Raw genomic sequence first — 25,945 nt, 5'->3', positions numbered from 1 at the left:
TATTGTTTTCTGGTTCGTGGGATCTCCTCGTACGTGGATTCTCCTTAAACTTTACAGATTAGCCATCTTTATCTATTAATCAAAACTGGAGCTAATTAGGATTCTCCTTTTGGAACAAGAATAGAGAGTGCAACACCAGTTTGCTCATTTCTTGGGGCATGATGATCAGGACCAGGAAAGTGGGAGAACCAAAATATAACCAAGTGCAAGGAGAAAAACATACCAAGGAAACACTTAGAACCCGTTCCAAATATTTTAATACAATTTGCTCTGTTTAGAGATATTCATGATTCATCCCAGTTTCTTTAGGTTCATACACTGACAGGGGAGCTTCTGAGTCATCATGGAGTTCACCCATCTGCATAACCTCACACAGTTATAATCAGAGATCTACCATTTGCCAACTTTTTTGTCACTAACAAATTGGCCATGAGGCCCATCGGCATCAGGTGGTAACAGGGCCAAATACACCGGGGTCTCAGCTCCCTCATCTGGAGATTTAGTAGCCTGAGGACCTGCCATGTCTGTCCTCACCCATCCAGGACAGCAGGCATTGAGGAGAATTCCCTCTCCTTTTCTTTTCTCATTGAACATTCTTGCTTGAATCCTGGACAAGACGGTCACCCCGATTTTGGACACGCCATAAGCAGTGTTGGGCCAGCCCTCTTTGCTGTGCACCCCGTCTTTAGTGTCTTTAATAAACTTCTCCATGAGCGTCACCAGCTCCTCCTCTGTGATGGTGTCGCTACGGAACTTCTGCTGCAGGTCCTGGCTGCAGCCTGAGAGAGCTCTTACACTAATTATGCTGGAGACATTCACCACTCTTCCTACAAGATGGAAAACAATGACACCTTGTATCAGTCCTTAACAAGATAATACTAATGCAAGTCTTAGAAATTGCCTCCTTAACTCTATAGAACAAAATTGCCCAAAGAGGTGTATAGTATTAACAAACAGAAAAATATATTAGAAATAGAGAAAACCTAAATAAGTACAACTTTTTTCTCACCTGTTAGGGCAAATAGAGCTCTTGTTTCTCTGCTCTGGACCTTCTTACCCGCTTTGGTGGACAGGTGGGAATGATCCAGCAAATCCAATGACTCCGGTTTAAAATGTGATCTTCTGCTCTCATACCCTTTTACCCTGTTGTCTACTCTGTTTATTGTTGTACACTATGCAATGACTATCCTGCTTTTTTCTTTTGATAACTTTGGTGTAATAACTAGACACCAGGGAATCTTGAAAAAGGAAATCTCCTTGGACCAAGACTTGGTGCTCATCCTTCAAAGCCATCAGAGGGCACAGATGTAGGCCAATAAATAGACCCCTAAAAATGGCCACATAGCTGATTTCTTCACACACAAAAACACACACGCCTTCACCAAATACAGAACAAGGGATTAGTGGCGATCCTTGGTCGGCTGCCACCCGGGGTCACGGCCACCGAGGCCGGGCCCGGGACAAGACCGCCCCCGGGCCCCCACCCTCACCCAAGGTAGCCCCACCCGAGATCGCCGGGCCCCCCCTCCACCCGCTACCGGGCCCTCTGAACACACCTTAAACGCTTCCCTTCACCTTCGCAGCAAGCAGCGGCAGGGCAGACCTCTCCTTCCTTCCATGCCCCGCCCTCACGGATGTTACGTCAGGCGAGGGCGGGACACGGAAGAAAGAGCAGGAGTGGCCTGCCCTGCCACTGCTTGCTGCGAAGGTGAAAGGAAGCGTTTAAGGTTCGTTCCGGGAACGACGGAGGGTGGGCAGGCTGGACCTGCGGCGCCGGCGCCAGGCCCCCCAGGAGGCCCAGGCCCAGGGACTTTTGTCCCCCCTGTCCCCCCTCTCAGCGGCCCTGCCCGGGGTGGATTGCTGCTGCGCACCCGCCCCTCAGTGTGCAGCAGCATCCGTTCCTCCCCCCAGATGCAGCAAGACGCCCCCCCTGGTGCATTCTTACCTGCTTGGAGCAGCCACGCAGATGTCGGCTCCGCTGGTTCCCTGCTCCCTCTGCCCCGGAACAGAAGGTAACAATAGAGGGAGCAGGGAACCAGCGGAGCTGACAACCGTGACTATTCCCTGCACCCCTCCAGCAGCGTGCACATGGGGCGGACCGCCCCCACTGCTCTACACTCGGTATGCCACAGTAGGGATCAGAAATTAGAAATACCAAAATTGAACTAGGAACCCCAAGAAAGGGGAAAAGGAACTGCCTTTCTGAGGTTTTTTGCAACTACATTCAAAGCAGTTTACATATATTCAGGTACTTATTTTGTACCAGGGGCAATGGAGGGTTAAGTGACTTGCCCAGAGTCACAAGGAGCTGCAGTGGGAATTGAACTCAGTTCCCCAGGATCAAAGTCCACTGCACTAACCACTAGGCTACTCCTCCACTCAGAACTTAATGTCATGGACTCCGCCCCTCAGGAGCAGACCACGCCCAATTTCCAAATAAAATTTCTCTCGAACTGTAGTCGGTGACCTGTATCCGAGCTGTCTGACTCCCAAAGGACGGCGTCCACACCAAAATATAGGAAAGGTTATAGGAAAGGAGGTAATTTGGGAAAATAAGGATAGAACAAGGGAAAATATAAGGTACAACAATTACTAAACTGAATAACCAGTCCTCAATAAACTTTAAATTTAACAATTTATTTGTCAGATAAACAATATATATATATTCCTAAAATAACTACTTTAATTTCTATTTTCTAGGTTATCGTCTCTTCGATTCGTTAACAAAACATCATTTTATAAACATCAGATAAGTATTCAAACGTTGTTTCTCCTTTGTCTCTTATCTATTTGCAATTCTATTTCACTTTCTCTTTTCTCAAAGAATTGATACTTTTCTTCACTTTTGTTTTCAGGTCCTGGACTCCACTCTATACAACATAACGGTAAGTATGTTTAAGTTTATTTTCTTTTTATCTCTTTTCCTTTAATTCTTTACCACACTCTGTTGTCTTCTTTGTTTTTGGCTGGCTCTTTGACCTTTCTTGAAACGTTGGGGCCCTTGATATGATTAGTATTCTTATGGTCAAGAATTTTCTTTTAGGATTTTCTTCTTTCACCTAAACCTGTCCTTAACAAAGTAACTGAAGAGAAAACCCTTACTCCTTAACTTTTTCTCTGTATACCTAATAGAAGGGTTTAAATTATACACTGGCCATTCTAGATAATAAAAACAAATTAATCAAATACCCTAGACTAAATTTCCTATGCTAATTGACTTTTTTCCTATTCTCCCAGAGAGCTCCACTCTTCTTTACAGCTCTTCTCAATTTCCCATGTACACTTCCCAGTCACTCAAGACTTAACCCCTATCTCAACTTTCATTTTAAATTTTCATACATAAAATTTTTATTGTTTTCCTCTCAATCACTTTCATTTCCCCATAAAACTCACTTTTTCACTAAACTTTGTCATTTACACCATTTCCATTCTTTGTAGGCCTTCACTTCGCACAGCTATTTCACACACACCCTTCTCCCTCTGTGTTCAGAAGCTCTCTCACCAACTGCCCACTCGGCCGTTGCCTAGACAACGGAGCTTCCCTGGACATTCCGCCGTCCAAGCAACCAATCAGGTGCTCTACTTGATTTGGAATTCCTCCACCTGTCCATCATGGAACCCCTAACCAAAATTCCATTCTCCATTTTAATCAACTGTTTACCCATTAAAAATCATTAAAAACATATATTTTCCCCAATTTTTACCCCTAAACTCTTCCCAATTAACTTCAAAATTTCCATGCCGCCTAATATAAATTTCCCCATAATCCCTATATTTTTAGAATTCAAATTAACCCTTTCCTTACCCCACAATCAAACATTACCCCATAACACCCCTCCGAAAACCCAAAACTCCCCAAAAACCTATCCAAAATTAGAAGACCCCTTCCCGGACATAATATGTCGAAATTATTAAAATCGGACCATTTAAACCCCCCGAAGCACCCCAAAATGTCCCCCTATTAAATTGACCCCTTAAACCCCAATTTTAAAATTACACCCCCCCCCCCTAATTTACCTAAACTAACCCCCCTGAACACAAATCTGCAAACAGAATTTAAATCCGTTAAACCGTTCAGAATCTACGCCCCTCTACACCTATTATCACATTTTAAATAATATAAAAAATAAAATTTGGGGCCAAATACCCCCCTTACCTGAAAGAAGAAATTCCTCTTTCGCTAAGACCCCCGCTAGTTCCGGTCCCGGTGATCTCTCCTCAAGAACGGAGAAAAACAAAATAACCTCCGTGGCCGGGCCAAAATTTAATCCCGGCTTCGGCCTAGTCGGACAACGCGCGTTGCCGGTTCGTGCATGAGGCGCGCCGCCTCATGCACGCGCGCGCCGACTTCTTCCCCTCACCGGCCATCTTCTTTAAAAAACTGGCATCGCTGCCTTCTGCAGCGCTCCTCTTCAGCCCGGAAAATGGGCCCGACGTCCACTTCCCTCGCTGCTTTCAGCGCCGTCCATGGCCACCGCAGCCCCGGACTCCCGCGGTGCTGCCTACCGCTGCCTCTCTCCTGTCTCGCTCCGGTTTACATCTTCAGGCCCGGGAACGTGCTCCATCGCTCCCGGGCCCCAAAACTTGCCGTGCTGCCCCCTCATCTGCCGACATCCGGCAAAACATGCCCCTGACCTCCTCTTCACTCCCGGGAACGTGCCAATCGTCCCCAGGAGTCAAAAACTTCACTCTGCCTCCTGCAGCGCTCCTGAAACCCGCGCCAACAAAAAAACACCCCAGGGCCCTCTCCAAACCCTGCCCAAAATTTTCCCAAACGGCCCCTCAAAACGCAGGGGAGCCCCAGCCGGACCCGAAAACATTCCCCAGATGTCCCACAGACACCCAGCCTGCTCCTGCAGACCTCAGAGACCCTTCAGAGCCCTAAAAACGGCCCCTCAGGTAAGTATTAAATTTATTCTTTTAATCTTAACTCCATGTTACATAACCCGGGCTTAAAATCAATATTGTCCCCAATATTGCTATATTATTCTTTACAATCACACTCCACCACACAAACTTTCATGAATCTTATAACATCACCTCCTATAATCACCCTCAACCCAAATCCCCATCTTCTTCTTAACCACCTTCAGTCATCCTTATATATTCAACTCTATTCAATCCTATTCTATATCTTATTCATATTTTTCCTCTTATATAACTCTTTAGACAACCATACGAATATTTTCATCTTGCAAGGTATACCGTTAAACTTTAACAGTACATTTCCAAAACATTTCATAAATTTTCCAAAATTGATGACAATTACTTTCAAATTCTTAAACTGTTCTTTAAAATAACCAAACCAACTTCAACGGTAATTTATTTTTTCTTAAGTCCTACTTTTCATTTAAATACAAAATTTTCTTGTAAATATGTTGAACATTTTCCTTTGGTACTACGTTTTGACATTCGGATGTTATCAACATTTTCTTCTATTGTAGATTCACTCACAGGATTAATCCTAAATTCTGTATAAACCAAATATCCTTCATCTATTACATTTTTTTCTCTCTTTGAGCAGTCTGACTTCACCATTTGACAACTCTCAATTTGAGTCTCTTCAATTCCTTCCCTGCACATATAATATTTCTTTACTAAATTCCTATTAATTACTTTTTCTTCCATTGAATTTTTTATTCTTAATACATTGGAAGTATCACCCCAAATTTGTACTATTTGGTATGGCTCCTCCTCCCATGTGTCCTGAATCTTGTGCCGACCACGAAAACCTCGCCTCTGCAGCAACACCCAATCCCCCTCCCGAAGAACTTCAGCCCTCGATTTCTTATTATATTGGCTTCTTAGTTTTTCATTTTGTTCCTCAGAAGCTCTTCGGGCCAGATCTCTCGCCAGATCTAATTTTGACTGGTGTTGCACTATCCAATCTTCCAAGGAATTAACTTGTCCTGTTTTCCAACATTCTTCTTCTTGTCTCACTAAATCCTGATGTGGCATCAAAGTTTCTTTTCCCAAGAAAAGAAACGCTGGAGTAAATCCAGTAGCATTATGTATGGAACTATTGTAGATCTGGTTAATCTCAGGCAAGTATTTGGACCAGTACCTTTTCTTTTCAGGTGGAAAAGCACGTAATATCTGGTGAAATGTCCGATTGTATCTCTCACACCTCCCGTTTCCCTGCGGATGGTAAGGTGTGGTACGGGTCTTCTTTACTCCATATAAGAGACAGAGTTCTTTTATGACTTTGGACTCAAACACAGTCCCTTGATCCGAGTGCAACTTATCAGGTACTCCATACATTGAAAACCAATGAGTGACCAGGATCCTCGCGGTTGTCTTTGCTGTTTGGTTTCTCGCGGCGACAGCGATAGTAAACCTTGAAAACATATCCGTCATCACGAAAACGTTTTCATATCCTCTGCTGTCCCTGTCTAATACCGTGTAATCCACTGCCAACACTTCGTGCGGTTTTACAACATTAAAACAACTCAATTCCGTTTTCTCAGCCGGGAATAATTTCTTTGAAAAACAGCATCTTTTGCAACTGTTAATCCATTCTTCTACATCTCTCTTCATTTTGGTCCAAAAATGTTCCTTTCGGAGATTCTTAAATGTCGTTTCAGTGGCAAAATGACCTCTATCATCATGGAATTGTTTTAATATTTCCTCTCTCAATTCCTTTGGTACCACCACCTGTAATTCTTCGCTGCCAAACCTACAGTCCTCATAGACCCTGTATAATACTCCTTCCCTTATCTGCAGACGTTCTCTGTGTTTCCACAGAAGTTTCTTATCCAGAGTATCAAGTTCTTCTAAACTTGGTAGCCGATTTTCTTTCAGCCACCTCATCACCTCTCGAATAGTATCATCCGACTTTTGCTTTTTCACTATCTCGGACTGATGTTCAGCACACTGTAATGTACCACAGGTGTACTTTTTCTTCTGGACGGATTTTCTCTTTTTAGCATTCACTCTCACTCCTTTACACAGAAATTTCAGGAAATCTTTCTCCTCATCTGGATCGCTCAACTCAGGCTCTTCATTATTTGACAGTCTGGATAATGCATCTGCCACAGTATTGCTTCTGCCGGTCTTGTACTCCACACTAAACTCTAGTTCCGCCAACTGAGCTAACCATCGCTGTTCCACTGCTTGAAGGTTCGCTGTATCAAGATATTTCAGCGGATTATGGTCCGTTCGTACTACAAATTTCTTATAGATGAGGTATTCTCGAAATTTCTCCGTGCAGGCCCACTTCAACGCCAATAATTCAAGCTTAAAGGCCGAATAGTTATTCGAATTCCTTTCTGATCTCCTCAGCCCTCGGCTGGCATACGCGATCACCCTCTCTTCGCCCTCTTGGATTTGACTAAGTACTGCCCCCAAGCCTTTGTAACTGGCATCAGTAGTCAGTATGAATTTTTCTGTGAATACTGGATATGACAGCACTGGAGCCGATGACATTCTCTTTTTCAGCTCTTCAAACGCACTTTGGCAAGCCTCTGTCCAAACGAATTTATTTCCCTCGGCCACATTTTTCCCGGTAATCAAATGTAGAGGAGCTGCTATCTGTGAAAAGTTCTTTATAAATCTTCGGTAAAAGCTCGCAAATCCAAGGAAACTCCGAACTTCTGTTTTATTTGACGGAATCTTCCATTCCTGTAACGCTTGTACTTTTTCAGGGTCTGTGGATACCCCTTGTTGCGAAACAATGTATCCTAAGTATTTAACTTCCCTACAAGCAAATCTACACTTAGACGGCTTGATTTTAAGCCCATGCCCTTTCATTCTTATCAGAACTTTTTCCAACCGCTCCAGATGTTGGTCAAAAGTCGGCGAGTAGATTAAAATATCATCCAGGTACAGCAAGAGGACATTAAAAACATAATCGCTCAAGATTGTCTCCATTAATCGCTGAAATGACGCTGGGGCATTGCACAACCCGAAAGGCATCCTGGTCCACTCATATAGTCCAAACGGGGTAGTCACTGCTGTCTTTTCAATGTCTTGAGGCCTCATTCCCATCTGGAAGTATCCAGATGTCATGTCTAGGGATGTGAACCACTGTGATGATCCCAGTGCATCCAACGATTCGTCTATCCTCGGTAGGGGATAGGCATCCCTTATAGTGATGGCATTAAGTTTTCTGTAGTCGCAACAGAACCTGATGCTTCCATCCTTCTTTTTTATGTTTCAACGTTTTTTATTGATGACATTTCAAACAGAAATCACATTCCATTACTGAGTAGAGCAAGATACATTTCAATTCCAGTAAACATGTGAATCAATATGCTGCTAACAGTCATCAGATTTTTATTACTCATTTTATCTCCCCCCCTCCCTCTATGTGTATTGCAACTGTATATTGAACAAGTGTTATTGAACATACAATAAAATAATGCAACCATTAACTCGTGTCTAGTGTTCAGTCTCCAAAGTTTCCCTTTATCTATAATTACTATTTTTCATGGTATTAATAGTAGCACTGTCTATTACATTTATGAACCAGTTCAAAGCCCACATCTGCTTATTGTTGCACTGCCTATAACGGTCCCAGTTTGTTAAGTACTGCGCTCCTAGCCTTGTGGGAAATATGTTGTAAGTACCTTGACCATATCTTGACAAATATTTTCCTTTTCTTCGGGGCGCTATATGCCTCTCTGGCTTCCCATAACATTAACTCATGTAATCTACTTCTCCAGTGCCAAAAGGATGGAGGTTCAGCCTGCAACCAGTGTTTAAGTATACATTTTTTTCCCACTGCATAGGCCTTGCATAAAAATAGCTCCTGATCTTTATCAGAAATCCCATACGCATTTCTTTTATTCAAAAGCATTCCCCTCCATGAGGGTAACAGTCTATGTCCCAGGAGTTGTTCAAAGTATGTCTGCAACAGTTTCCAAAAGTGTTGTATACTAGCACATTTCCAAAATGCATGGAAAAATGTGTTGTTATCTTCATGACACTTTGGGCATTGTACATCTGTTATCCATCCTGCTTTTACTGCTTGTGATTGCGATATGTATCCCCTGTAAATTACCCTGTATTGACTCTCTTGTAGTTCCGCCCCACCCACTTGCCCCGGGATATCTTTTATCAATTTTGCAAAATCTATTCCTGTCAACTCATATCCTAGATCTTTGCTCCATGACTTTTCAAGTGACTCATATATACGGGGGGGGCTAAGGGTCTCCCATGCTTTATGCAAACTCGATACAGACACCTGCCCATACTCATCCCCTTTCAAAAAATCACGAATCTTGGATCCCAACCTTGTACCCAAAGCAGTTTGGTCCATACTGAACCAATAGTGATGTAATTGCCGATATTTATAATGGTCTTTAGCGTTTAGAGATAATCTCTGCCTCATGTCATTAAAGCTATATAGAACCCCCTCTTCATTTACTAAGTGTTCTAATAAGGTGATACCCTGTGCCGACCAGCTCTCAAATAGCCCCTTTTCTAACCCTGGTGGGAAGTCTCCATTCCCACACAGTGGGAGTAGATCACTAACATTGGGATTATACTTCCAAGCTTGCATAACCTCTTTCCATACCTTCCTCAAAGGTTGGAGCAATATATTACTTCTGGCACAAACTGGTAGATTTTTTGTTTTTGCATGCAACAAGAAGTTCAAATGCCAGGGCCTAAATAGTGCTTGCTACCAACTCAATGGTGTATACTGAGTAGTTCCACAGAGCCAGTCCCTGAGATGTCTCGTAAGGCATGCCTGGTTATACCTTTTAATACAGGGTAATCCCATTCCCCCCCGGGCCCACCCATCGGTCAAGTGGTCAAATCTCACCTTGGATTTCTTCCCTCCCCATAAAAATCCCCGACAGATCTTATTCAACTGTCGTAAATCCTTACTATTTATATATATTGGTAGCACTTGCAACAGATAGAGCCATCTAGGAAATATAATCATTTTAAATAGATTTATTCGGCCCATTAATGATATCGGTAAGGGGTTCCAGCGTTCTATAGACTGTCTAGTATCATGTAATTGCTTTGCCACATTGATTGTATAAATTTTTGCGGTATCCATTGTTAATCGGATTCCCAAATATCTAAAGGATTCCTCTGCCCATCTCAATGGTAAGTGTCTCAACTTATCTCTGATTTGATCTCCCTCCCTCTGCAAGACTTCAGACTTATCTAGGTTGAGCTTAAAACCAGAGAAGTCACCATACTCTGCCATACACTCTAAAAGAGCCGGCAACGATGTTTCTGGTTGAGTTACATGAGCCAATAAATCATCTGCAAAAGCTGCTATCTTAAAAGTTTCCGATCCCACCTGAATACCTTGTACATCCGGTGTTCTCTGTATATCTCTTATCAATGGGTCCAGAGTGAGAACAAACAACAGGGGCGACAATGGGCATCCCTGCCTTGTCCCCCGATTTATGGGAAACGGCGAGGACACGATACCATTGACCCCTACCTGAGCTTGTGGCAAATAATATAAAGCTTGAATCGCTTCTTGAAAAAACCCCTTTATACCGTAGGCGTCTAAAGTTCCAAATAAAAATCCCCATACTACTCTATCGAACGCCTTTTCGGCATCGAAACTGATTAGTACCGATGGTATGTCCTGTTTAGATGTTTTCTCCAAGGTTGTCAAAATCTTCCTCATGTTTTTGGTAATAGTTCTACCCTGTACGAATCCCACCTGAGATTCCTCAATTAGATCTGGCAGTATACGAGAAAGACGATTTGCCAGTACTTTAGCAAATAACTTAGCTTCATAATTGAGTAAGGATATTGGCCTATAGGATTCAGGTTTCTTGGTATCCCTCCCTGGTTTTGGGATTACTATAATTTGTGCTGTTCTTAAGGAGGCGGGCATTTGTTTTTCCTGTACTATAGCATTGAACATTGAAGTAAGTGGTGTTACTATGTCATCTTTTAATAATTTGTAAAATTCACCTCTGTATCCGTCCGGGCCCGGGGCTTTACCCAGCGGTCCCTGCTGTATAGCCCATGAGACTTCTTCTACTTCTATGGGGGCGTTTAACATATCTAAGCCTGTTACATCTATTTGTGGGAGGTCCTGTCCAGCAAAATAGATCTCATTATCTACCGCGGGTGGGTCCGGGGTGGCATATAGATTCTTATAGTATTCTTGCATGATTTTATTAATTTGAGTATCCTCATTTTCTAATGTTCCTGTAGCTGACTTCAATGCATTTATCTTATAGGGACCCTGCTGAGACTTTGTCAGTCTGGCTAACATTCTTCCACTTTTGTTGGCATATTTGTATAATTGATATCTATAATAAGTATAATTTTTTTTTGCCCTGTAATGCAACCTCTCGTTCAATGTTTGTTGTAGTTCTAAAAGTTGGGCTTTTAGCTTTATATTATGATGTCGGCCATATTCACGCCTAACCCTTGTTATTTCTTTTTCTAACCGAAGCTGTTCCTTCTCCCATATTTTTTTTTGATGGCTCGTGTATGCAATTGTCTCCCCTCTAAGTACGGCCTTGGCCGTATCCCAATAAAGTATTGGTGTCGCCTGATGCGCCTGATTAGCGTCGTGGAATTGCTTATATTTTTCAAGTATGAACTCTTTAAAGTTCGGATCTTTATATAGTCGAGGGGGGAATTTCCACTGAATTAGTCCAGGTCTTCTTTCTTGTGTTTCCCACATTACTATTACCATCGCATGATCTGAAATTTTGATAGGGCCTATGTCCGCTGCACGAATCTGTGTAAAAAGTGGTCGAGAGATAAATATATAATCTATCCTTGACATGGTGCCGTGCGCCCGAGACAGGTGTGTATAGTCACGCTCTGATGGATGTAGTGTTCTCCACACATCCACCAGGTCAAGGACCCCACTTAACATTGCTATCCCTCTTGATTCTCCTCCCACCCCCTTCCTTTCCCCTTGCGACCTATCCATTGTAGGGTCTCCCACCGCGTTAAAGTCACCTCCCACCAGCAGGGGGATTCCTTCAAAACTTATTAGATGTCTTAGAAGTTGTTTATAAAATCCCTTAACATATGTGTTAGGAGCATAAACGTTACATAGAACCACTGATTGATGCTCGATTGTTAAATGTGCCAATACAAACCTACCTTCTTTATCGGCAATGATTTTATGTGTCTCAACTTGGATCCCTTTCTTAATCAGTATTATGACCCCCGCTTTTTTGGCCTGTGCCGGAGATTCGTAATAGGTTCCTACCCACCAGCGACGTAATTTCTCATGTTCTTTGGCATTTAAGTGTGTTTCTTGCAATAATGCAATTGTGACTTTCTGCTTATGAAGGTCCTGCAGAATTTTCTGTCTTTTAATCGGTGAAGATATCCCTCCCACATTCCAGGACACTACTTTAAATGTCATCCCACGTGTTCTTTATGACTAAGGCCCATGATTCTAAGATTTCATTGTTTGGGTGGAAGGGGCATCCCAGCCTATACCCCCGCCACCAATATCTAGACAGTGAATCTCCTAAACATGCTTTGTCTAAAATACCATTTCCTTTTTGCTGTGCTTCGTCTACCATGAAATATATATTCCTCATTGTCCCTCCCTCTACCCTCCCCCCTCCCCAACTCCCCAAACCCCCTCCATACCTTGCAGCACCTATGTGCTTCACTTCCGTGCTTCGAATCTGGGATCCCACCCGATCCATTAAACTCTATTATTAAATGTTTGTCGTCCCCCCTGTTTCCTTGCATGTTAAACCCTCAACTGTATAACTGCTAAACTATCACATCAATAACAAATTGTCATGACTCATCTGTCCAGTTCTGCTTCTCCACATCCTTTCATTCTGGCTCATTTTGTTCCCTCTAGGTCTTTGTTCAGGTGCTTCCAGAGGTATTTAGTCTATCTTCTTCCAACTTGTCCACAAATGCTTGGGCTGATTCAACTGTATCACAATACTTTACTGCGCCGTTGTGTTGAATTCTCAATTTAGCTGGGTATAATAAGCTAAACCTGATCTTCATCATGTGTAGTCGCCCACAAACTGGTGAATACTGTTTACGTTGTAGCGAAACTTTGGTAGAATAGTCTTGAAAACACAGTATCTTGCGGCCGTCTATTTCCAGTGCCTTCCCTTGCCGAAGAGCTGCTAACAAATCCATTTTATGTTGATAATGGAGTAAACGTAAGATGACCACTCTAGGCTTTGCATTAGTCTCCTTTCTCGGTCCCAAGCGGTGAGCCCGCTCAATCTGAAGTGGTCCGTTCTTAGCTGAATGAGGCAGGTTCTTGGTAAGCCACGGCTCTAAAAAGCCCCTCAGTTCTGCGTCCGTTATCGATTCCGGTATTCCTACTAAACGGAGATTGTTCCTTCGAGATCGATTCTCCAAGTCATCTACTTTTTCCTCCAGGTTTGAAATCGTTTTTTGGAGATGTTCAATTGACTTAGACATTTCCTGTGAAGAATCTTCCACGGACCCCAGTCTCTGTTGAACCTCCTGAAATTCCGTGGTGAATGTAGTGATTCGTTGATCCATTCCTTCAAGTTTGTCTATAATTTGTTGGAGCTTATGATTCATGGTGTCCTCCACAGCAGCTTTTACTTCTGTTACTATTTCTGACGTCCAAGCAGAGCTGACCGACGGTGAGGACTGAAAACTCTTGTCTGCCATCTTTGTTCCTCCGTTCTTACTTTTTTCCCACTCTTTTTTGGTGCTTCTGGTCGCCATGTAATTGTTCTGGAGTCGCCTGTATTCGGGTTTTCTTTCCAAGAGTATATAGTTCTATCCTGCCTTTGCAGCCACAGTAAAGTTATATGACTTTTTATTTGTAAATTGTCCGATCTGGTCAGCGTTAGCAAGTGCCTACAAATCTTTTTGTACCGCTAACCTTGTCCTCCGCGGATCAGCTTGAGGAACACGTGTGGAAGCCATTCGTTTGGCCTAGTCCGTCCCTCTGCCGCTCACCTCGCGAGTACTTCGCTGCTTGTCTTGGCTTCCTTCGCTCTCTCGCAAGTGTCTCATTGCTTGTTCGCCCCTGTATTTGCCCCTCCAATTTACCGCTTCATTGTTTACTCGCAATAGCGGGTACGGGTATTTTACCGTCTCCTTTCACAGTTCTTTTTTTTTACAACTGGCATGTGTCTTCCGGCTGCTACCATTCGCGGCTCCACGCGGGCGCGAGCAAGCAAGATTTTATCGAGATTCTACTTCTCATTCGAACCGAATGGGTCTTAAGATGTTCGAAGGCACACAGTAAGCTTTCCGCTCCCCGTTGCTCTCTCTTCTACCTTAATTTTGGGGCCGGTACTGCTATTTCTGGTGGGATCCCAGATCGTCTTCTACAGGAGCTCAAATCGCGGTGGCCATCTTGGCCGGCAGCTCCACCGGAAGTCTTCCATCCTTCTTTTTAATTACCACAGCTGGAGATGCCCATGGACTTTGGCTTCTTCTCAATATCCCTTGTTGCACCAGATCTTGCACATGACTCTTGAACAAATCAAAAATGTGAGGCGATACCCGCCTAAATGGTTGACGTATTGGATTAGATGTTCCTGTGTTGATAGGGTGTGTCACCAAATTTGAAAACCCGATATCACTATCGTTCGTCGAAAACACTGTTCTATGTTTCCATAGCAGTTTCTTTAATTTATCAGCTTGTTCCATGTTCAAATTACTCCAGTCCACCTTCACATTCGGAATCTGATCTTCCCAATTATGTCCCATCTCTTCCTGAATTTCCAGATTCATTTCAGATGAAATCATTTCAGGTACCTGTACCTCAGCTATTTGTGATTTACTTGGTATAATTACATCTTGGACTCCAATGTTTACCATACGAACTAATACATTTCCTTTATTTTGAGTTACCAATGTATTAGCCACTAATACTCTCTCTGGTAAATTATTCTTCCCCGAAGCTGAGACTAACAACGGTCCTGAGACTCCTCTGATTTGCTGGCATTTTCCCAGTAATATTCTCTCCGACATTACCGGTAAAATTTGTCCCACACGCCCTTGGAGTTTTACTAAACCCACAATTTCTTTAACCTGTGTAGTTCTGTTCTGGGAAATCTTTGAAAGAATTCTCGATATTCTCACAGGTTCCATCACAAAACAGGATAGGTCCTTAAACAGCCCCTCCAAATGTTGAAGTACGTTCATCCCTAAAATTCCTTGTACTGAGTTTTCTTCAACATGTCCTTCCAAGAAATTATCTTTTACTATAAACACACATCTTTTTGGTATCAGCTGCCCTAAACACTGTACGTGTGCGTCGATGTATCCTAGTACAGGTAACTCTGTTCCGTTGACAGCCACTAATGTAAGTTGGCTTGCATCTTTGAGGCATCTTGTGTCCGGGAAGTTTTTGTAGAAAAAACTTGCTAACACGGTGGACACGTTGGAACCTGTGTCAACTGTACACAGCGTTTCCAGACCTTCAATTTTTATCTTCAGAAGTGGACTAGACCCAATAGCCCGCTCTCCAAAAAGTTTTTCTTCTTGACTTTGCTCCACATTTAGTTGTTTTTGCAACCTTACATTAGGTTTAAGGTTTTCACCTTTATTAGTGTTGGACTCTGCCTGATTATTTCCAGCTCTCATGGACGTTCCACTGGTCCCAGGAATTTCAGCATTCCTAGGTCTCTCTTCCTGTTTGGTCCTGTCAATTCTCTCACTGCGACAGTAGCGAGCGATGTGTCCTGGTTCTTGACAGCGATAGCAGATAACATTATCAAAATTTGTTCTAGTAGGTTTCACCCTCTGACTTGAGCCGGAATACTCTCCTTGGTTATACGAGTATCTAGTAGTATCTCTTCTTCTCCTGTCCCCCTGTTCTTCCTGTCGCTCACATAGTCGCGAAAACATGTTCGTCATTTGTTGCATCATATTCATCATCAAAGTGGTTTCTCTATTTTCTCCTCTCCCCACTTCTTCTTCGTTCTCCCTAGGTCTTTGGAGAATTCTCCTAGGTGCAGACTCACACATGATTAATCCTTTCTCCTCTCCGGCCCAGCGTATGGCGCTCTGCATAAGATCTGCAAAGGACATATGAGCATCATCTTCACTTCTTTTTGACACTTCATGGCGTAGCATTTCATCTTTTAACCCCAACACGAATTGCTCTTTCAGAGTTTCTTCGGCATTGCCGATCCTCCCTCTGTCTCTCTTCATAATTGCCTCTAACTTTTCTTGCAATTTGTACGCAAAGACCCGTATGCTTTCCCTATCTCCTTGACGAAGATTGTAAAACTCCTGTATTCTCAGCCCAATTGCTGCTCTGTCTCCATACACTTGTCTGAGAAGCTTGTAGATCTCCTCTACTGCACAATCTCGTGGTAACGTATATTTCACGGTGTCCAGCGCTATGCCCTTGAGATGGTCCCGCACCACTTCCACCTGGTCCTCTTCTGGCACTCTTAGAATCCTTAACCTCGACTTTATTCGGTCTATCCATTCTTCTACACCGAGATCTTCAGGGCTTCTTCTAAAACCCGAGAAATCTGGAACTGTTCTGTCCTGAGGTATTATCACCGTATGTGTGACAATCTGTGGAACCCGACTTCTCACGTCACCGCTTTCGTTCTCCATGCTGCTTCAGGGGAGAGTGTTGCTACAGAGGCAAGGCCGCAAACAACACAAAAACCCAGACCACAACCACAGTACTGACACCACCAAAATCAGACTGTTCACAAGAGATTATATTATTTAGTAAATTCTTACTCTTACAAACCAAATTTTGTTAAATTTAACCATTGTTAACCCGCCCAAAGCTAGAAATCCTGCCGACTACGCCAATTTGTCATGGACTCCGCCCCTCAGGAGCAGACCACGCCCAATTTCCAAATAAAATTTCTCTCGAACTGTAGTCGGTGACCTGTATCCGGGCTGTCTGACTCCCAAAGGACGGCGTCCACACCAAAATATAGGAAAGGTTATAGGAAAGGAGGTAATTTGGGAAAATAAGGATAGAACAAGGGAAAATATAAGGTACAACAATTACTAAACTGAATAACCAGTCCTCAATAAACTTTAAAATTTAACAATTTATTTGTCAGATAAACAAATATATATATATTCCTAAAATAACTACTTTAATTTCTATTTTCTAGGTTATCGTCTCTTCGATTCGTTAACAAAACATCATTTTATAAACATCAGATAAGTATTCAAACGTTTGTTTCTCCTTTGTCTCTTATCTATTTGCAATTCTATTTCACTTTCTCTTTTCTCAAAGAATTGATACTTTTCTTCACTTTTGTTTTTCAGGTCCTGGACTCCACTCTATACAACATAACGGTAAGTATGTTTAAGTTTATTTTCTTTTTATCTCTTTTCCTTTAATTTCTTTACCACACTCTGTTGTCTTCTTTGTTTTTGGCTGGCTCTTTGACCTTTCTTGAAACGTTGGGGCCCTTGATATGATTAGTATTCTTATGGTCAAGAATTTTCTTTTAGGATTTTCTTCTTTCACCTAAACCTGTCCTTAACAAAGTAACTGAAGAGAAAACCCTTACTCCTTAACTTTTTCTCTGTATACCTAATAGAAGGGTTTAAATTATACACTGGCCATTCTAGATAATAAAAACAAATTAATCAAATACCCTAGACTAAATTTCCTATGCTAATTGACTTTTTTCCTATTCTCCCAGAGAGCTCCACTCTTCTTTACAGCTCTTCTCAATTTCCCATGTACACTTCCCAGTCACTCAAGACTTAACCCCTATCTCAACTTTCATTTTAAATTTTCATACATAAAATTTTTATTGTTTTCCTCTCAATCACTTTCATTTCCCCATAAAACTCACTTTTCACTAAACTTTGTCATTTACACCATTTCCATTCTTTGTAGGCCTTCACTTCGCACAGCTATTTCACACACACCCTTCTCCCTCTGTGTTCAGAAGCTCTCTCACCAACTGCCCACTCGGCCGTTGCCTAGACAACGGAGCTTCCCTGGACATTCCGCCGTCCAAGCAACCAATCAGGTGCTCTACTTGATTTGGAATTCCTCCACCTATCCATCATGGAACCCCTAACCAAAATTCCATTCTCCATTTTAATCAACTGTTTACCCATTAAAAATCATTAAAAACATATATTTTCCCCAATTTTTACCCCTAAACTCTTCCCAATTAACTTCAAAATTTCCATGCCGCCTAATATAAATTTCCCCATAATCCCTATATTTTTAGAATTCAAATTAACCCTTTCCTTACCCCACAATCAAACATTACCCCATAACACCCCTCCGAAAACCCAAAACTCCCCAAAAACCTATCCAAAAATTAGAAGACCCCTTCCCGGACATATGTCGAAATTATTAAAATCGGACCATTTAAACCCCCCGAAGCACCCCAAAATGTCCCCCTATTAAATTGACCCCTTAAACCCCAATTTTAAAATTACACCCCCCCCCTAATTTACCTAAACTAACCCCCCTGAACACAAATCTGCAAACAGAATTTAAATCCGTTAAACCGTTCAGAATCTACGCCCCTCTACACCTATTATCACATTTTAAATAATATAAAAAATAAAATTTGGGGCCAAATACCCCCTTACCTGAAAGAAGAAATTCCTCTTTCGCTAAGACCCCCGCTAGTTCCGGTCCCGGTGATCTCTCCTCAAGAACGGAGAAAAAACAAAATAACCTCCGTGGCCGGGCCAAAATTTAATCCCCGGCTTCGGCCTAGTCGGACAAACGCGCGTTGCCGGTTCGTGCATGAGGCGCGCCGCCTCATGCACGCGCGCGCCGACTTCTTCCCCTCACCGGCCATCTTCTTAAAAAAACTGGCATCGCTGCCTTCTGCAGCGCTCCTCTTCAGCTCGGAAAATGGGCCCGACGTCCACTTCCCTCGCTGCTTTCAGCGCCGTCCATGGCCACCGCAGCCCCGGACTCCCGCGGTGCTGCCTACCGCTGCCTCTCTCCTGTCTCGCTCCGGTTTACATCTTCAGGCCCGGGAACGTGCTCCATCGCTCCCGGGCCCCAAAACTTGCCGTGCTGCTCCCTCATCTGCCGACATCCGGCAAAAACATGCCCCTGACCTCCTCTTCACTCCCGGGAACGTGCCAATCGTCCCCAGGAGTCAAAAACTTCACTCTGCCTCCTGCAGCGCTCCTGAAACCCGCGCCAACAAAAAAACACCCCAGGGCCCTCTCCAAACCCTGCCCAAAATTTTCCCAAACGGCCCCGGCCCCTCAAAACGCAGGGGAGCCCCAGCCGGACCCGAAAACATTCCCCAGATGTCCCACAGACACCCAGCCTGCTCCTGCAGACCTCAGAGACCCTTCAGAGCCCTAAAAACGGCCCCTCAGGTAAGTATTAAATTTATTCTTTTAATCTTAACTCCATGTTACATTAAACTTGGAAAGTACTGCAACACTGAAGAAACAAAAACAGAAATGTACTTCCTTTTGTATTGAACACAAGACCCCCCCCACCCAACAAAAAAAAAATTAGCAATCACCCTTGCTGAAGCTGGCAGGGATCCCCAAGCTGTACCAGCTGAAGACTACCTCCTCTGGTCTGGCAGCCTGAGCTCTTCAAGCTTTGCAGCTGATGAATGTCCTCAGGCTGCTGCTGTCACTGCTGCCCCCCCCCCCCCATGCACGCTCAGTTTTCATGCATGCAGAAAAACCAAGCATTCAAAGGGGTGGGTCAGTAGTGGCGACAGTAGCTTGGGGACACTGCCGCTGTGTGCAGAATTTGGAGAGTTCTGGCTGTCGGAGCAGCAAAGGAAGAGGAAGTCTTCACCTGGAGATCCCCGAAAGCTCAGGTATTTATATTTTGCATTCAGGCGGGGGGTAGGAGAAAAATTAGTGCCCACCTATGTTTGAGTTCAGCCCTGCCCTGCTCTGCCCCCCTCCCTCCTGTCTGGCTATGCAACTGAACACAATACAAAGACATCTGTGATACATATTTCCCAAAAGTAACATATTCCAGTTAATAAATTCAAAATAGAGCACTTTTTTTATATCTTAGTTGTCTGGAGATTTTATTTTTCCGTCATTTTGGTCCCAGTTTCTACGTCTGTCTTCTGCTACTTCTCTTTCTAGTGGTTTTTGTCCATTGGCCTTTTCTTCTTTCTCTAGTCTTGTTCTATTCCTTCACTACACCTGTCTCTGACATATTGATCCTTCCTTCCTTTCTAGGTGTTTTTCTTTTCTGCCTCTCTATCCACTCAAATTTCACTTTTTTTCTCACCCTTCTTCTTTTGACTTTTCAGCTACCTATTAACGTTCCATATTCTCCTCTTATGCCCTAGCTGTCCCATTTCCCATCTCACTCCTTCCCCAGCCTGCTATTCTCTTTCATCTACCTCCCATTGCTACATTTCTACCTCTGTATTCACTATTTGCCTCTCACTGATTATCTTGCCACCCCTTCTTGGCCTCCCCTACTTGGTTCCGCCATTTCTACTATTTCCCTTCCCTCTCTCCATTCTTGTAGTTCAGTATCTCCTCTCTCTGTCCCTTTTCCTCTACACCCTCATCATCTTCCAATCCCATCTCTCTTCCCCTCTTTCCTGCTTTTGTTCGCACACCGCACATCACATGAGCCAGCATCTCCCTCCTCTCACCCTTCCTTTGTTGTTCAGCAGCTGCCTCTCCCTCCCTTGCTTACCCGAATCCAACATCTTTCTCCTTCTTTCCAACTGCCCTACCATCTAGCATTTCTCCCTCCTGGGTCCCACATCTTTCCCTCCACCCCATTGTCTGCCATTTCTCTCTCTTTTCCTCCCCTCTGTTCCCAGTTCCTTCATTTCTTCTTCCATATTCTCCTCCAACTCCCAATATGGCAGGTATGTCCCCCTATCTCTAAACCCCTCCCCCAGTCTACAGTAAAACAGATCCAGGGGCTCCCGCAGTCATCCACCTCCTCCCGTTCTCACCACCCAGATCTGAGGTCTCCCTCCCTTTCCCTATCTTCCTAACATTGTATTTTGTTGATGGGGGAGTGGGGGGGGTCAGTACAGGGGCTTAGCCAGACAGTCAATTTTGGGAGGGCCTGAGCCCAAAATGCATGGGCACAGAATTCAGCCCCTCCTGGCCCCCTTCCGCTCTGTTCTCTGCATTCTGCCTCTCCCCCTACCTTCAAACACAAAATATTAAATATCTTAGCTGGTGGGGATCCCCAAACTGCACAGCTGAAGATTTTTTCCTCCTCAGGCAGCCAGTGCTCTTCCAAACAGCAGCTGGCAGGCACTTGACTTGGGCTGCTGCCAGGAGTCCGTATATGCTCAGTGCTTCCGCACGGGTGAAATGTGAAGAGGGGCCGGTGTGCAGTGCCAGCTGCCACTTGGAAGAGCATTGGCTGCCTGAGGAGGAGGAAACCTTTAGCTGGTGGGGTTTGGGGAGTTCCACAGCAAAACTGCCACAATTTTGGGTGGGCCTGTGTCCAAATTGGGTGGGCCACAGCCCACCCAGGCCCACCTATAGCTACGCCACTGGGTCGGTAGCGTGGCAGCGATTCTTATACACTGCCTGTGTCAGCCTGGGAGGAACGCGGCAGAGAAACAGCGCTGGGACAGACACTGTTACTGTATATGAATCGCTGCTGTGCTACCGACCCCCCCCCCCCCCATCAACAAAATGTGATGTTAGGAAGACAGGGAAGGTGAGGGGAATGGAGGGAGACCTCAGATGGGGGTGGCGAGAACGGGAAGAGGTGGCAGACCACGGGGGTCCTCAACTTGTGGGGCCCAGGTCAGCTACCCTGTTTGCTCCCCCCCCCCCTGTTCCTGACCTGACCCTGTCGCTCGGTGGCTCTGCTGAGCAGAAGTATGTATAAAATTGAACCATACATAAAAAGTGTAGTAGGCTGCAGGAGCCTGATGTGAACCCTGACTCTCCCACTCCCCTCTCCACTAATATAAGGCCTACTAGACAATCAACCCCCACATAAATTGTGAACTTTATCAACTTGATTAGAAGCTAATCATCTTTTAGATCATTTATGCTGTGGCAGGTCAGTCAGATACAGACTGGGCTTTAATTAATTAATTATTAGGATTGATTTTGAAGGAATTCACTCAAGGCAATGTACAGTAAGAATAGATCAAACATGAGCAATAAGCAAGTACAGCAGTAAAAATATTCAAATAGCAATACAAAGTATGGCAAAGTACACTGCTTACAATGTCAACACAATACGCAACAGAACATTTTAATTGATAGTGAAGGGTAAAGCAAAGATGGAACATATAGATAGGTAAGAGAGTAAGAACAGTAGTAAGTAAGGTGACTGATTTAAAGAAAGGTGCACATGAGGTCAGAGAGATGGTTAAATATTATCTCAGCTAGGTTAGGAGTGGATAAACATTACAGTCACATTAATTAGATAGGTGACTAATCTTACCATGTGCTTTTATAAGTGGCAGTAACTCATTGCAGACGTCTCTGGTAGCAAAAAAGTTTGTCCTCAAGGTCACATCAGCTTGGACTTCAAACGGAGAGGTGTCATTAGCTTTTAATATGTAAAAGAGAAGAAAAACCGGAGGAATGAGACAGTAAAGTCACTGCAGAGGGTGTGTAAAGCTGCATTATAAAACAAGCCAGTGCTTTGCGGCAATTTGATTGGTTAAGAAGGTGCATCTGACAATAATGCACCAGCCAGAAACTCTTTAGCTATTTTACTGCTTCTTCCCCTACCAATTGCGTAGCTAGGTTGAGGACACGGGGGGGGGGGGGGGGGGGGAGCGGAGAGCAGACTGCTGATGGCAGGATGCCAGACTCACAGAAACAGAAGCCTGCGCGGCTGCGTTGCTGATCTGCAAGGGCAGGCTTCTACATGGAATGTTGCTAGTGGAATAGCAACATTCCATGTAGAATCTCAAATAGTAGCAACAGAATCTCAATAGTAGCAACATTCCATCTAGAATCTCCAATAGTAGCAACATTCCATTTATTTTATTTTGCTCACACCTTTTTCAGTAGTAGCTCAAGGTGAGTTACATTCAGGTACACTGGATATTTCTCTGTCCCAGGAGGGCTCACAATCTAGGTTTGTACCTGAGGCAATGGAGGGTTAAGTGACTTGCTCAAGATCACAAGGAGCAGCAATCAAATAAGTGTGACACACCTCTAATAACGAGGAAGTCTAGGCATCTCTGTGCAGTCACTTTGCTGGCTCAGTTTTGATACATCATCTTTTTTCTTCCCTTCTCCCCCTCCCCTCAAAGCGTTAAAGTCCTATAAATTCACAAGGACGGCAGGTTTGAGGGGTAAGCAAACAGCAGCTGCAGTCTAAAGCAAGCAACAGTCTTGACAGAGAAAGTGCGAATTTCCAAGTTGCCCATTTACCCAGGTAAATAACTTTTGGAAGTTTAATATTTAACAACGCAAGACCTAACCATCTTCCGAAGGCTAATGAAAACAGATCTCTTCAAGAAGGCAAACCATAAACATCCATCTTAATTACTAATTAATAACATCACACATGAGCCAAACAAAACCGAACTCTTATCACATGACAGACACCACCACCCTAAACCTTATGTAAAACAAGATTTCTCCCATGTATGTACGCATATGGTATATATATATACCATGATCTATTCCACATATGTTTTGTTCCATGTATGCTACCATGTATGTATGCACCATATGCAATAACCTCTGCAATTCCACTACCCGAAATGGCATCCGCCATTACGGCAAATGTAAGCCACATTGAGCCTGCAAATTGGTGGGAAAATGTGGGATACAAATGCTACAAATAATAATAACAACACACGATTTGGCAGCCTTTCGGAAACTATTAAAGACTAATCTGTTCAGAGACACTTATCAAAAGGACCCTTGTTAAAAAAAAACATGACATCAGAACTGTACCAGAATTAGTTAACATTGAATTATTCTTATTTCGGTCACTTTATCACATTGTCATTATTGAATGCTTTTTATTACACTTGATTTAAACCCCTGAAATGTATTGATCACTGACTTTCTTCTAATTTACTGTACATTTGCTATACTCTAACTGGAATGTTACTCTGTATTTCTTATTCCGGAAATAGCGATCGCCACTACGGTATTTGTAAGCCATATTGAGCCTGCAAAGAGGTGGCAAAATGTGGGATATAAATACAGGGAATAAATAAATAAATATTTGGTATACACCAAGCAAAGTTTAACATTACACTGGAGGATGCCCATTAGGTATATACTAAACAAAATTTAACATTTAAATGTAGGATGTTGATTTATTCTTTTTAAAATGGTTGCTCTGAGATGTGGGACATTGAATTGATCATGATTGTTGAGAATGCCAACACCTCAGGTCTTTGGGCCATAATGCTGAAAATTCCCCTTGGGCACGTAATAGCCTTGGATCTGCCTGGGTAAAAAGATACACAGAAAAAAAAATTGACAAGAAATCTAGTGGAACCTCCTTAGCTGAAGAAGTGATGGGGGAAGTTACTGGGTGTTATTTTACAGCAGCTTTGCTTAAGAGCTTGCTTTTTTTTTTTTTAAACCTGGGCAATTTTCTCTTCCAGAAATTGCAAAGAAATAAAATCCTCGCAAAAAAACAAAAAACAAAACCAAAACCATGCACCCTTCCAAAACTGTGCAAGCAAGCTGACTCGAGGGGCTTTTGTACTACTTTTAACAGCTTTGACCATTTTGGACTTAGCAGGTTCATTAGGGTCACTGCTTCGCGGCCACGGACTTTACCTTTGAAAGCAATTCCTGCATTGTTGATCAGCACATCGATCCCACCGTACTTCTGCTTCAGGAAATCCCGGAGCCTCCTAATGCTCTGCAGGTCTGTGATGTCCAGCTGATGGAAAAATGCTGTCAAGCCCTCACCCTGCAGCTCTTTGACCGCTGCTTCCCCCAGCTTGGGGTCCCGAGATGTCAGGTACACGTCTCCGGTGAATTGCTTGCACAGAGCCCGCACGATCGCCAGCCCGATGCCTTTATTAGACCCTGTCACCACCGCTACCTGCCTGCTGGCCATCTCTGGATAATTTCCGATGAACACACTTTGTCAACCAGAAGCAGCAACGATGCACCTATAGAACAACGAGAATTCAATTATTTTGAAATATACACCGTCAAGAAATAATGGGTATTCGCATAAATCCATCATTTTATTTATTTATTTACGTCAATTTATATACCGTATTTTATTGCTACTGCAAGACAGAACGGTTTACAATTTATAAAATAAAAGAAAATACAATATGTACAGGTTGGACAAACATTAGAACTCCAATCATTACAGGAAAGCACAGCAAAACCACAAACTAGCTACATAAGATGAAAACAGTATAACTCATGATTTAGTATGCAGGAAAGCACCGCAAATACAGGATTAAGTACATAATATGATCTACACAAACATAAACAGTACAGTTTTGATTTAATATACATTACAAATACCCATTTATAACCTTGCTTTATAACCAGCACTGCTTCAGGAAGTAAAGCTGATCTGAGAAATTCTCCTTTAAAAAGGACTAGTCTGGTTTAGTGTCCAATGTTCCCATATGGCTTATTATGGGAACATTGGACACTAAAGGGTTAAGGCTGCGCACCCCAAAACATGAAGTCGATGGAATTACAGAAGAACACAAGCCTCCGCAAATGTAAGCACACGCACCAAAACACAGCAAAGGTGACAAAAAAGTTTCTGACGATGTTTAAAAAATAAATAAATAGAATTTTTATTAAAACATCCTGGACTCGACACGAGCCGTGTTTCGGCCAAACTGGCCTGCCTCGGGAGTCTCTTAAGGATGTTAAAACTGTAAACTAACCAATTTTCTCCAGGAAAGTTCATAAAACGCTCCACAAAACTGGGACCTGCAGTATAGGAGTTAAAATAAAGAAAACAACAAACAAACAAACCAACCAACCAACCAATACCTAAAAAATAGCAATATCCGCTCACTCTTTGAATAAAAATGGTTTTGTTGTGTTTTCAATCACAGATAACTCACCCAGCAGGTTCTTTCCTGGAACAGTCTTCACAGCAACTGAAGCCAACACTTTCTGAGCTTGTGAATATTAAACCAAGAAAACAAAAATGCTCCTC

At 43.2% G+C, this 25,945-nt stretch overlaps 1 protein-coding gene across 2 annotated transcripts; it reads right to left on the bottom strand.

Moving 5' to 3' along the window:
• Nucleotides 1-240: 240 nt before the first annotated feature.
• Nucleotides 241-25,945, bottom strand: LOC115469493 (carbonyl reductase [NADPH] 1-like). 2 transcript variants are annotated; one of them, XM_030202206.1, is made up of 4 exons: nt 25,851-25,945; nt 24,580-24,920; nt 22,262-22,369; nt 241-827 (listed from the first exon to the last, which is right to left on the bottom strand). In XM_030202206.1, exons 2-4 carry the CDS (start codon nt 24,863-24,865, stop codon nt 391-393), a joined length of 831 nt encoding a protein of 276 aa, XP_030058066.1. In that variant the 5' UTR covers nt 24,866-24,920; nt 25,851-25,945; the 3' UTR covers nt 241-390. The 2 variants fall into 2 exon arrangements, with proteins under 2 accessions (XP_030058066.1, XP_030058067.1); XM_030202207.1 differs by lacking the exon at nt 25,851-25,945 and adding an exon at nt 25,668-25,700.

This window comes from Microcaecilia unicolor, chromosome 4, assembly GCF_901765095.1.
Source record: "Microcaecilia unicolor chromosome 4, aMicUni1.1, whole genome shotgun sequence".
NCBI classification, from domain to species: Eukaryota; Metazoa; Chordata; class Amphibia; order Gymnophiona; family Siphonopidae; genus Microcaecilia; species Microcaecilia unicolor.
This window is presented reverse-complemented; position numbering and strand designations above follow the sequence as displayed.